Consider the following 13,277-nt stretch of genomic DNA (forward strand, 5'->3'; position numbering starts at 1 on the left):
CTGTAGGGAAGACAACTCAGGGCCAGAGAAAAACAGTATCTCCCTTTCCTATCCACCAGTTTGCTTGGCTCTTATGAAAGTATCATCATACAGCTTGATCCAAAGGGATCAAGGAGAGGCGTAGCTGTTGCCTTTCTTGAAAAGCAGTGGACGAACAGGTATGTCCCCTTCCCCAGCTCGCTCCCGATCCCTGATACTCACATAGGACATTATGGTAAGGCAGATACCATGTACTGACTATATGTTTTGGGAAAAGTTACTTAAACTTTGTACCTCAGTTTCCTCATCCAAAATCTTAACTTGGAGAGACCACCCTGAGGCAGGAGCACCCAGCCAAGCCAGGTCAGATTCCTGACCCACAGAAATGAGATAATGTTGCTTTAAGTCACCGAGTTTTGGGAGTAATTTGTTGCACAATAGAATACCGCTTCTTAGATGAAAAGAAATAACAAAACCAGGTTCTCCTTCACTATTAATGGTTTTTCAGTTACTAATTATTAGGATTTTGTTGGGCTTGAGTAGACACTGGTCTAAATGTCATACCCTTCACCAGGTCAGCATCAGTGGGCTGCATGTCTATACCACTGACACACCATCAGTGGTATAACTGTAGCATGGGAAGGCAGGTCCTGCCATTTCTTCTGGGTCTTCTACCAACCAACCTAGTTTGCTATCCAAATACCTGAACTCTAGGTAGTTATTCATAACTGCTCTCTCCTAATACTTGCAAAGGCCAGTTCTAGATTTTCTCTCTGCTCTAACAAATGACTCTTTGCTTCTTCCTGCCTCTCTGGCTTCTGCCACTAAGTAGGTGATGGTGACTTGATTACAGCCTTTATAATTTCTCAATTATTTCTTGCCTGTCATTGCTTCTCAGCCTTTTGGCTAAGATCATGTGTATTCCTTGCCTGACAGTGTACTAATTTGCATTTATATATGGTTTGTTGAGTAATCACCTCTCAAAGGATCAGTGCCTGGGGCTCTCTGAGCAAGCCCTTTAACAAAAATCAAACTTGGACAAATCAAAGTAAAGTAACCATTTTGATTTTCTTGAGCTCTATTTTATACTACTTTTATATTTTTAAAGATGCTTGAAATTTAACTTGATTTCTCTCAAAAGTTTTCGTAGAAAGTATTCCTACATGTGATGCATATTTATCATTTCCTCTAAGATAAAAAGTAAACTTTCACGGTGATGGCTTGTCAATCTCTTGTAATGTCCATCCCCTCCCATGGCTGTAGCCCCGCCCCCCCCCCAACCCCCCAGGTCATTCTGTAGACACATCCTAGGCCCCCTGATTGGGGTGATGACCTGTACCCTGGAAAACAGAGGCCTGCTGAAGCCGAGCACTCCTGTGTCCGAGTCTGGCCAAGTCAGAGAAGGCATCGTCCTCTAATGAAGAATTCCTTCCCATTGGTAGGGCCATTCCAGAGAATGGACAATCCAGTCTCCATAAAGCCTGAGTAAGTAGTTCTATAGGATTTTACATCATTCATTCTTGACTCAGTAAATCCCTTTGTGATGCTTAGCTGGTGGCTAAGTTGGAGGATGGGGACTACTGACTGAATTTCAACCAGTCTGCAAAGATTGTAGGGACAGGCTGACCTGGGCCTACTTCCCTAGCTGACCAATTCCAAGACTTGTACTCTTACCCCCCAGCCTCCCCAGTACTTGCATAACTGGCGTGTGTGTGTGACAACTGATGCTTAGATAGATGTCATCTGACATATCTGTTTTGAACAATTAAGCAGTATTATTTCCAATGCAGTAGCTTACTATTATGAGGATCTATGGGCAGTGGAGTTTAATGCTCTGCTTAATGCAGACAATCCTGATAATCTGCAAGGAAGGCAGTGATGGGCAGGGATTAACTAGCAGAGCCTGAACTGTTTTGTTCTGGACCTTCCTCCAGAAGGTTAGGCTGAAGGTTGATACCAATCTGTGTTGGTGTTTTTTTGTTTTTTTTTTTTTTAGTTTATTTGAGAGCGAGCAGGGGAAGGGGCAGAGAGACGGGCAGTGAGAGAATCCCAAGCAGGCTCCGTGTTGTCAGCACAGAGCCAGATGCAGGGCTTGAACTCATGATCTATGAAATCATGACCTGAGCTGACATTAAGAGTCAGACGCTTAACTGAATAAGCCACAGGCACCCCTGTGTCAGTGTTTTTTATACAGATACAGCTCAGATAAAGTTAAGCACCTTTTCATACAGTTTAAGAAAAATATATGAATGCACACATCAAATTAAAATTTGCCATGGTATTTTCTAAGTTTATGCTGTTCTGTATATTTTCATAGGTTTTCAGACACTAAATAAATATATAAATTCTAGGTTAAACAGGGCACAGATACTTCTATAAAAATAAGTTTTATTAACAAAATGGGCTCACAATATAAAATAAAGATGGTTCATTTTACCAATTTGGGGGATCATCTTTCTTACCGGGCATGGCACTGTAGACAAGTAAATAAAACACAATCGAAGACTAGTTTTCCTGCCCAAGGCCTGTGAAACCATAAAAATAAACACGGACCACTTAAGTCAGTCATCTTTTTACCTATCCCTTCCACCATTAACCTCTTGGGAAGCTGCTTCTGTTACTTTTATGCTACTCCTCAGCTCGCTGCCTTACCGTTCCCGGCTACCCAGAATTGGGAAGAAAATGAATGTAAGTTTAAAGCAGAAGTTCTCCAGGAGATTCTGGCCATAACTCCCGATAATCACGTCCCTCAAGGGTCACTTATTCCTTAAGCCACTGACCACAAAGACATGGCCAACTGTGCCCTTCCTTGGTTTGTGCTGGGCAGCCACAGTGAAGAACTGAAGGGTTTCAGTGAAATACAAATGGTTTAGATGTTCCATTTAGAACTTCTGTAGGAATTTGAGAACGAGGTCCCGCAGTCGTACCCTGAGCATCTCATCATTGTCACAAATGATATGGGTCGAATCTTCCTCAATCTGGATGAGTGTCTCAGCTTCCTGGAGCAGGACAATATGGCCCTTTGCTGTGTCTTCTACCTTAACGTCGCTGAAGCCATGCTGTTCCAAAGAAAAGAGAGAGGAAGATGATGGATACTCTGAAAGCAAGGGGCTGCCTGAAAGGCTGGAGGATATTGCAACTGACAGTTCCAAGAAATGACACTCCCTACGGGACAAGACAAGGATGTCCCCTTTCACCACGTTATTCAACACAGTATCACAAATAAAAGGTATCCAAATCAGCCAGGGAGAGCTCAAACTTTCACTCTTCGCAGATGATGTGATACTCTATATGGAAAACCCAAAAGATTCCACCAAAAAACTGCTAGAACTGATCCATGAATTCAGCAAAGTCACAGGATATAAAATCAATGCACGGAAATCAGCTGCATTCCTATACACCAACAACGAAGCAACAGAAAGAGAACTCAAGGAATCGGTTCCATTTATAGTTGCACCAAAAACCGTAAGATACCTAGGAATAAATCAACCACAGAGGTGAAAAATCTATACACTGAAAACTATAGAAAGCTTATGAAAGAAACTGAAGAAGACACAAGAAAATGGAAAAAGATTCCATGCTCCCAGATAGGAAGAACAAATATTGTTAAAATGTCGATACTACCCAAAGCAATCTACATGTTCAATGCAATACCTATCAAAATAACACCAGCATTCTTCACAGAGCTAGAACAATCCTAAAATTTATATGGAACCAGAAAAGACCTGCATAGACAAAGCAATCTTGAAAAAGAAAACCAAAGCTGGAGGCATCACAATCCCGGGCTTCAAGCTGTATTACAAAGCTGTAATCATCAAGACAATATGGTACTGGCACAAAAACAGACACTCAGATCAGTGGAAGAGAATACAGAACCCAGAAATGGACTCACAAACATATGGCCAACTCATCTTTGACAAAGCAGGAAAGAATATCCAATGGAATAAAGACAATCTCTTCAGCAAATGGTGCTGGGAAACTGGACAGCGACATGCAGAAGAATGAACCTGGACCACTTTCTTACACCATACACAAAAATAAACTCATAGTGGATGAAAGACCTCAATGTAACACAGGAAGCCATCAAAATCCTTGAGGAGAAAGCAGGCAAAAACCTCTTTGATCTTGTCTGCAGCAACTTCTTACTCAACACGTCTCTGGAGGCAAGGGAAACAAAAGCAAAAATGAACTATTGGGACCTCATCAAAATAAAGCTTCTGCACAGTGAAGGAAACAATCAGCAAAACTAAAAGGCAACTGATGGAATGGGAGAAGATATTTGCAAACGATGTATCAGATAAAGGGTTAGTATCCAAAATCTATAAAGAACTTATCAAACTCAACACCCAAAAAACAAATAGTCCAGTGAAGGAATGGGCAAAAGACATGAATAGACACTTCTCCAAAGATGACATCCAGATGGTCAGCAGACATATGAAAAAAATGCTCAACATCACTCATCATCAGGGAAATACAAATCAAAACCACAATGAGATACCACCTCACACCTGTCAGAATGGCTAACATGAACAACTCAGGCAACAACAGATGTTGGCGAGGATGCGGAGAAAGAGGATCTCTTTTGCACTGCTGGTAGGAATGCAAACTGGTGCAGCCACTCTGGAAAACAGTATGGAGGTTCCTCAAAAAATTAAAAACAGAACTACCCTACAACCCAGCAACTGCACTACTATTTATCCAAGGGATACAGGTATGCTCTTTCCAAGGGGCACATGCACCCCAATGTTTACAGAAGCACTATCAACAATAGCCAAAGTATGGAAAGAGCCCAAAAGAAGATGTGGTGTGTATATGTGTGTGTGTGCATTGTGTGTGTGTGTATGCACACACACACATTGGAGTATTACTCGGCAATCAAAAAGAATGAAATCTTGCCATTTGCAACTATGTGGCTGGAACTAGACGGTAGTAAGCGAAATTAGAGAAAGACAAATATATGACTTCCCTCATATGAGGACTTTAAGAGACAAAACAGATGAACATAAGGGAAGGGAAACAAAAATAATATAAAAACAGGGAGGGGGAAAAAACAGAAGAGACTCTTAACTATAGAGAACAGAGGGTTGCTGGAGGGGTAATGGGAGGGGGGATGGGCTAAATGGGTAAGGGGTATTAAGGAATCTACTCCTGAAATCATTAATGCACTATATGCTAACCAACTTGGATTTAAATTAAAAAAAACAATTATTAAAAAAAAGAAATGACACTTCCTAGACTTGGCTAAACTGAACATTCTAGAAACTGCCATTTTTGATGCTCCTCCATACAATTCTTCACACTTGTCACATGACCTTCTATAGCAATAGAATTCAAACATAGCTTCATATACTTTAAAAGAAGCCTCCAAACATGCAAGATTATACAAACCACAACAAAATTTCTATAACCTGCTTAAACTTTTGTAAGTTATCTGGGGAACACATCTAAGCTTGGGTTCAGGAGTCCAGGACACTGGGCCGTCCATCACCAGCCTCCATATGCCAATGGTCTCTGATAAAAAAAGCTCCATCCTATCTCAGGAAAATGCATTCCTCAAAGCAAGACACCAGTGACCTTGTGATTTGGCGAATCCCTTTCAAGGAAGGACACAAGGCAGCACAAGAAATACTTCTCTAGCTACCTTAATGTGAGTTATAGAATTTTCTTTCACATCATACATAAAGTTGAGAAAGCAGAAAAGTAGTAGAAATAAGGCTGATATGCCTGAAAGGGACACAGGATAGGCAAAGAAAATGGGCTAGGAAAAGTCTCTACCCTTAGTTCTAGAAAGCTTGTATAGATTAGGGCAGGTACTGATGTTCCTCTTGCAGGAGAGGAGGCAGAAATGGTGAAAAGGAAGAGTCCAGGTCAGATCCTAAGGGTCAATTCCTTGATGACCCAGGCGAACTAAGTGAAGGTCTTTCTGGGAGAGCGAGTTGTTCCAAGTTTATAAAAAACAAGTCAAGCTCGAGTCCTACCAACAGGGGCTGGAGCACTGCACAAGGTCACAAGGAAGCAGTGATTGACATGTTCACCTGCATCACAGGGGACACTCCCATGTTAATTACTAGTGACCCTACTCTCAGGGGCTAGGAGGGCTGCACAATGTGGCTGCAGTCTTCTTCAGGGAAAATTAAAATTCTAATGGATGGCTGCTGATTTGGGAAAGGACCAGTGTCTTCCAGGTGACTGCTTATTTCTTCCCTCTCCTCCCACCCCGTCTGGGGATTGCTGGCCCTGCTTCTAGAATTCCCAGGGATCCAGCAACACTGGCGCCTCTGCCCTCAGTGCCCCCCAGGCCCAAGCCTCTCTTCTCTTGTGACAAGCCATGTTGGTGCTCTGGCAGCAAGGGGTCTGCTTGAGAAGTGAGGCTCTAAGGGGCAGACTTCCTGGCCGCTCCCACCTTGCCCATCCATCGCATCTAGGTTTTTGAGGAAGGGACTTCCTTGGTTTAGTTCCCACAAGACACAGATGTCATGAGGCGGTCTTCTAGCGGCCTGGTGCCTGATGGGGAGGAAGAGGCTGGCAGAGAAGCAAGTGGGGGACCTACAGTGAAGGAGGGCATGGTCTTCTCAACTCTGTGACCCTCCCCTGGTTCTGTTTCCTGCCACGGCCCTGGATCAAGCAGATGCTTCAGAGACAGGAGCCCAGACTGTGGAGACTATGAGAAAGGCAGCAGCACACATTTCTTGAAGCAGGTGAACAGCAGGAAGGGAGGCTCCTGCGCAGCTTTTGCAGGTGCAAACCGAATGCGCTCACCTTCTCCAGGGCCTGCACGAACTGTTCTACCGGGATGGAGCCGCTCAGCAGTGGCTTCAGCACTTTGCAGTCTGGAATGTCATCGCTCGCCCGCTTTCTCTTCTTACCGCCTGTGGGCTGGGTGGGCCTGGGTGGGGGCTAGAGAGGGAACAAAAACACCATCTCAGCAAGAGGTCAGTGCAGGCCACAGCCAGAACCCGTCTGTCCATCCTACCAACACAACCTTTTTCCTGGTGGAGGCCCTGGCGCCCAGCCCGGCGTCACCCCGTGTGAGGTCAGCCAGCTCTTGAGTTCAGAGTCACTGTTAGCTGGGGGCTCCATCTGGAGTTCTTCATAACATAAGCTAATGCCAAAGCATCCACATAGCATCAATATTTTTGGCAAAGAGATCTCCCTTTTATCAAGACTTGTCTCTGATTCAATTCAGTATCTTCTGAATAAAATTTTTAAGATTTTATTTTTTTAAAGTTTATTTATTTAGAGAGAGAGTGTGAGTGGGGGAGAGGGGCAGGGAGGGGGAGAAAGAGAGAATCCCAAGGAGGCTCCAAGCTGCCACCACAGAGTCCAACATGGGGCTCCCTCTCATTGAACCCTGAGATCATGACCTGAGCTGAAATCAAGAGTCGGATGCTCAACTGCCACCCAGGTGTCCCTTCTGAGTAAATTCTTAATAATAACCTGTGCTGGCCACTGCAGGTGTAGCAACAGCAGGTTGGTCACAGCCACTAGCGGTGGGGTCAGACTCATGGGCCGACATGAAGGTCAGAGAAATTGTCTAAAAAGCGGTGATGGTGGAGCTTCGGGAGGGTGAAGTAAAGGCGAAGTGGGAAATACAGCAGGTGAGGGCACAGCATGCGCCTCATGTATTTGAAGTGGCAGCTCCGTGCAGCTCATTCAGGGTGTCAGAGCAGCACAGCCAAGTCCGGAAGGAGTTTTTCTAAGGGGGATGAGGGAGGAGGAGTGCCTGAAGAGCTGCACCGTGAGGCAGTGAACATGCGTGAACGTAGGGCATGGGGGGGGAGGGGGGGGCGCAGAGGGGACAACCGTGGGTGGCTCCCAAGCCCCACCCACTTCCGCAGGTGTGGGGCTGGCGCCCACCCAGCTCTCCGCACTGCCCGCTGCCTAACAAATGCGCCCGCGGGAGCTGAGTGGGGCCGGCACTTTGGGAGCCGGGAAGGGCACTCAGGCTGATGTGTGGCCTCCACTCTACAAGTAATAGCTGCTCTTCCCTTTTATCTCTCTGAGGCATGTGGCCAGAGAAGTAAGTAGTGAAGAATCTATATGCAGGGCCCTCTTTGTTTCAGATCGAATCCATTACGTAGTGTGCTAACTTCTGCAGTGGGACACTGGGACCACGATCGTGGGCGCTTCCTCGTGGACTCAGGCGCAGCCCACACTCCCCCATACCTGAAGGACGTGCTTGTTATCTTTCGTGTGCAGCACTGCCGAGACCGTTGCCAAGGAAATGCCAGGCTTAATCTCCATGGGCACCAGTGAATCTGCAAGCTGGAAGCACACAGGGGTTTCAGTCGGGCTCGCCTCAATTTGGGGACGAGGTGCAGCAGCTGTGCTGTCCAGTCAGGATCTGGAGGCCACACCGGGCTGGGGCTTAAGTGCCCCCGCCAGCCTGGTGGGAAAGACACGGCATCAAACGCCATAGCGCTGAGCCTTTCATGATCACCTTTATTCATTTCCTTTTCTTTTGAACTTCTGTCTACATCACTGCAGTCTAACATGGCCATAATTTTAAGGAAGAAGGTAAAAACATTTTTAAAATAACGTTAATCAAAAATGTATCGCACACACAAATGTGTACCTCGGTTGTAATAAAGAAAGGAGGTAAGAGAAGCCGGAGAGGCAAAGGGGATAGTGGTGGTGGGTAAACTGGGCTGCGAAGACTTAGAGAACTCGTCCGACCGCAACTTCTTAGACAGTGTTCTGGGTGCCCTTCCCGGCGACAGCCCAACACTCTCCAGCCGTCACCCAGTTGCAAGCCTGTGCCACTGCGTGCTGGGACCCCAGCATGCTGACCCTTCTGCTTCTCCCTTTTGTTAGCTCCACCCCCACCCCAAATGATGAGATGCCCACACTGTGCTAAGGGCCCATCACCTGAACTGCCACAACCTCACATCCATCTTTCAGGTGGCTTCCAGGCGGCTCCGAACACTTTCACAGTATTCTCCAAAACCTCAGAGGGCTTCTCTTTATGCAGAAATACCTACTGAGTGCTGACTTTTCATGCTAGCCTCCGCCTCTGTCCTCATGACCACTAGGTGACTAGTGTCAGGCAGGAAGGACAGGGCAGTAGCATTTGGACTGAGTGAGCTAATTCCTGGAAACGTGACTTCTCCCAAAGGCGGAACATCCAACCTTTACCTGGGGGCCATCTCTTTCCCTACCACCCGAATCTGAGGTGTACCCCATCTCCTGGGCAGCTTTAGAGCTCCCTGACCCCGCCACTGGCAGTGATGTGTGATCTTCTAAGAGGCCGTAGCGCTCAGCTTTAGTTGGCTATTGCTCTTGCTGTTTTATTAGGATTCTGTGACTATAAGAGTTACTTTCCAGTAACAGTATGCATACTCTTTCTGGAAAATTTGGAAAACAGAATACACGTAGACCCCGGTCTGTCCCAGTCTCCTAGATTTAAGAACAAAAGTAAACAAATATGCAAGATGCCACTTAGGTAAATATGAAGATCTATATCACATGGGCAGAGGAAGCAGCTCAGGGTATTTAGAAGAACTGGAAAGCGGAATGTGAAAATTGTTTCACGAAATAAGAAAACATATGTGGCACAAGTGTGAAACGTTCCCCCCGGGGGAGACATGTCTGCTCCGGTCTCCAGACAACACCCGTCCGTGAGCATCCTTTTCCTTCCTACACTGCAGTTACGCCCATCCCAGGGGAGCCTGCCTAGCAGAACTTTAAAGCCAAAGAACTGGCCTGGGAGGTTTGGGGACGGCACTGTGGGAACACAGCAGGTGAGATACTCTCCCTGGGCGGCCCTGTGAGGGAGATCTAAGACTCATCTAGGCTTGAGGGAGGTCTCCACTCAGATACCTCCGTGAGGGAGGGAGCACCCCTCGCCGCCCTCGAATAGACAGTCTTCCGAGAACCCGTCCATGAGGGTTGTCGCATCCGATCTCCCGTCTTGCACTCAGAGGGACAAAGGGGGAGGATTTATGGGAAGCTGCAGAGGACACACTCTCGTTTGGGGGAGGAATAAGCATCCTTTAGTAGCAGCAAAACCTAAAGAGCAGCGCCAGATTTTAACCTCCTCATCTCGCACATGCGTCTCCCAGGCAAAACCCTACATTACGTCCACGGACAAAAATTTATGTAAAACAATGTTTCTGAAAGCATTACTTATAACATAGAAAAAGCAGAAATAATAAAGCTCACCAATGAAGGAATAGTTATGATAAACTTATGATAGACCATTACACCCCCACTAAGATGTTTACTTGTCGTGACCTACTACTGTTCCATGACCAAGGCAGCATGCCGGGTAGGATTCAACTACACACACACACACACACACACACACACACACACACACAGAACAGACAAGGCAAATACACAAAATTCTGAGCAGTAGTTATCTCTGGTACGGGGACCACGACTGATTATTTTGTCTTTATCCTTTTTTTTATTCTATTTTCCGAATTTTCCAGAAAGAGTATGCATACTTTTATTGGAAAGTAACTCTAATAGTAACAGAATCCTAATAAAACAGCAAGAGAAGGCAGAAGGGCCTTAAAAAGATGGCTGTGCAGAGCACTGCTCTCAGGAAAGTGTGGGACCTGAGCCTCTTTCAGGGGCATCGTGGTCAATGTGACTGTCCTAATAATGTGACAGTTTTAGCCTTTTCACTCTTGCTATCACGAGTGTTCACTGGGATTTTCTCAAGGTTACATGACATAGATTATCCACAACAAAGTGAAAGCAAAAGGAGATAGGACAGTCCACAAGCAGACATTAAAGAGATTTGCAAATGGAAAATAGTGCCCCTGTTCTCATTACCTTTTTTCAGAAACATTTTCTCATAAAAGATATTTTAGTTGTGTTAGCATCGAATGGGTTTATGTCATTATTTTTATAGCTTTTTAAAAATTTTATTTTAGAGAGAACAAGATCACAAGAGGGAGAGGGACAGAGGAAAAAGGAGAATCAAGTAGGCTCCACGCTCAGCATAGATCCCGACGTGGGGCTCAATCTCAAGACTGTGAGATCATGACCTGAGCCAAAATCGAGAGTTGGATGCTCAACCAACTGAGCCACCCAGGCACCCCCTAAATCATTATTTTTAAAATGAATAAATATTTTTAAAATGTCTTCGTTTTAACATCTAATATAGCAAATATCAATAGATGTAACCCACATAAACAAAAGCTCTCTGAGGTTCTAATTTTTTTAAGTAGGCTCCATGCTGGGCATGAGAGCACGACCTGAGCTGAGATTAAGAGTCAGATGCTTAACTGACTGAGCCACCCAGGCGCCCCTTGGGTTCTAATTTTTAAGAAATTTTGAGACCAGGAATTTTGAGGACATGTTCAAGCTATCTCAAGAGGCAAAAGGAAGCCAAAAGTAGCTTCCTACAGAGCCTTCCACACTAACATTGCAGGAGCTAGGCCATGTGACTCGGGCTGCCTTGCCCTCAGTTGGTCGCTCATGCACAGTATACCTCAACTGTCTCACGTGTACAATATGCACACAAATAATCACATTTATAATCCTTATATGTTGATTACTCTTATTTCCTCCATCTATCTCTGAATTTGATGAAACTTGACTCACACTCAAATGAGGTCCAGAAAGGATGAGAAAAATCCACCGTGGTCAGGGACGGAGCTGACATCAGTGCCTCTGTTCTGAGAGGCCCTGGCTTCCTGGCTTAAACATGTTAAATGTGAACACAAGCAGCGGTCCTGATGTTAACAGCTGTTACTTCATTGCCTGAAAAATTAGGCGGTTCTGAAGATCCCGCCTCTCTTGCCAGTTCCTTGCCTAAGGGGCTGTGTTCTTTGGTTCATCCGCATTTGACACAAAGCCAAGAAAGCCACCTCTGAGATCATCTTTTTTCAGATACTCAAGTGGAAAACCTGGGTCTGACCATGAGAAAGAGAACAGCTCACCTCTGGCATGATTTCGATCTTCTCGTACCGACGCTTGAAAGGCAAGGCGAGGACCTCGGCCCGCCGATAGGACATTGCGGGCGGCTGGCAGTCGATCATCAGGTCCATGCGGTGGGACTGCGCTGGGGGTGGCTGCGTGTACTGCTCAGGGCAGACCACGTGCAGTGGCTGAGAACCAACAGGACAGGGGCAAGTAAGGGAGGAGGCCCACCTCAGTGTGCCCGCACTCCTGCTCCGCCTCACCACCTCCTGACCCCCCTCCCCTCAAACCCAAACACTGGGCAGCAGGAGAGGGGAGTGCAGTGCGGGGGAAAAAAATAAACATTTCAGAGAAAAGCCCTCAACTGCCAGTCACGTGGACTAGTGGGGGATCCACTGCCTCCGTTTGCATTTGTTTTTATGTTTTCACTGTTTTTAAGTCATTTTGATGGTAACTTCCATAGGTCTATGCCCAACTGGTGCCCAAGCCCCTTGAGGGCAGTCTTCTTGTCACACCTACCATCACTGACCGGTACAGCTGTTGGCCGATTGGCAAGAACTGCTGACTTTGGTGCTAGTCTGGTGTTTTGGGGTGGGGGCTTCTCTGGTATCTGCAGGTGCACTGGTGTTAGACAGTGGGCAGTGCACAGCTCACATACTCCACTGTGTGGGACACACTGAATCAGATCTTTTTGCAAAATATCTCTTTGTTATTCTGAGAGACAAAAATAGTAAACCAGCATTTACTTGGGACAAATACCACCCAAGTGAAAATGGATCCCGCTAGCCCACTGAGTTGTACTGACACTGCTTTTACTTAAGAGCCTGGAGCTCACCTCCAGCTCCTGGAAGGCCTTCCAACAGGAAGCACTGGAACAGCCGACCGGATGCACTAAAAACAGCACTTGTTCCGTTGGGCTGATCCTTTTCTTCCTCCTGACGGAAGGTTAGGTTAGGATCTCCTAACTCTTCTCGAAGCCATCCGAGTGCACAGTCGCAGCCTGAGGACCCGTCCCCGCTTCCCTCTCCTACAGTGGGGACCAGGTGGCCTCTGGCTCCCACAGTCATATACTGCCAGGGGCTCCATGAGCACATCGCTGCCGTGTGGACCACAGGGGGAACTTAGTCATGAAAACAACAGGCTCTTAACTGCTTCTGCCAGCGTGCTGATGAGTACACGGTGGGTATCGAATTGCCAAATCAGCCCAAACTTATCCACTACTCTCAATCATGTCTAGAGAAAGCCCATATTCTTTCCTTGTAGGGCCAGCAAGCTAGTGATGGCCATAATCCATTATTTCTGCATTCCTGAGGTTCTTCAGCTTTTCATTTCTTGTTACCCTTCCTTAGAGCTCTGGGTAAGTGCCTCCCATCCTGAGGTCATAGGTTCTGTGAGGAGGAAAGCAAACTTCTGACCTAGGCCAA

At 46.1% G+C, this 13,277-nt stretch overlaps 1 protein-coding gene across 3 annotated transcripts in view; it reads right to left on the reverse strand.

Annotated features, from left to right (window-relative positions):
• Positions 1-2,350: 2,350 nt before the first annotated feature.
• INTS9 (integrator complex subunit 9) overlaps positions 2,351-13,277 on the reverse strand; it is a 102,807-nt gene continuing 91,880 nt past the window's right edge. For all 3 annotated transcript variants that reach the window (XM_042934960.1, XM_042934959.1, XM_042934961.1), the window contains 4 exons: positions 11,874-12,041; positions 8,146-8,244; positions 6,739-6,876; positions 2,351-3,038 (listed from right to left, as the gene is read on the reverse strand). In XM_042934960.1, coding sequence (XP_042790894.1) covers positions 2,862-3,038; positions 6,739-6,876; positions 8,146-8,244; positions 11,874-12,041 — 582 coding nt within the window. In that variant the 3' untranslated portion in view covers positions 2,351-2,861. The remainder of the gene's footprint in view (positions 3,039-6,738; positions 6,877-8,145; positions 8,245-11,873; positions 12,042-13,277) is intronic.

This window comes from Panthera leo, chromosome B1 (assembly GCF_018350215.1).
Source record: "Panthera leo isolate Ple1 chromosome B1, P.leo_Ple1_pat1.1, whole genome shotgun sequence".
Lineage (NCBI taxonomy): Eukaryota > Metazoa > Chordata > Mammalia > Carnivora > Felidae > Panthera > Panthera leo.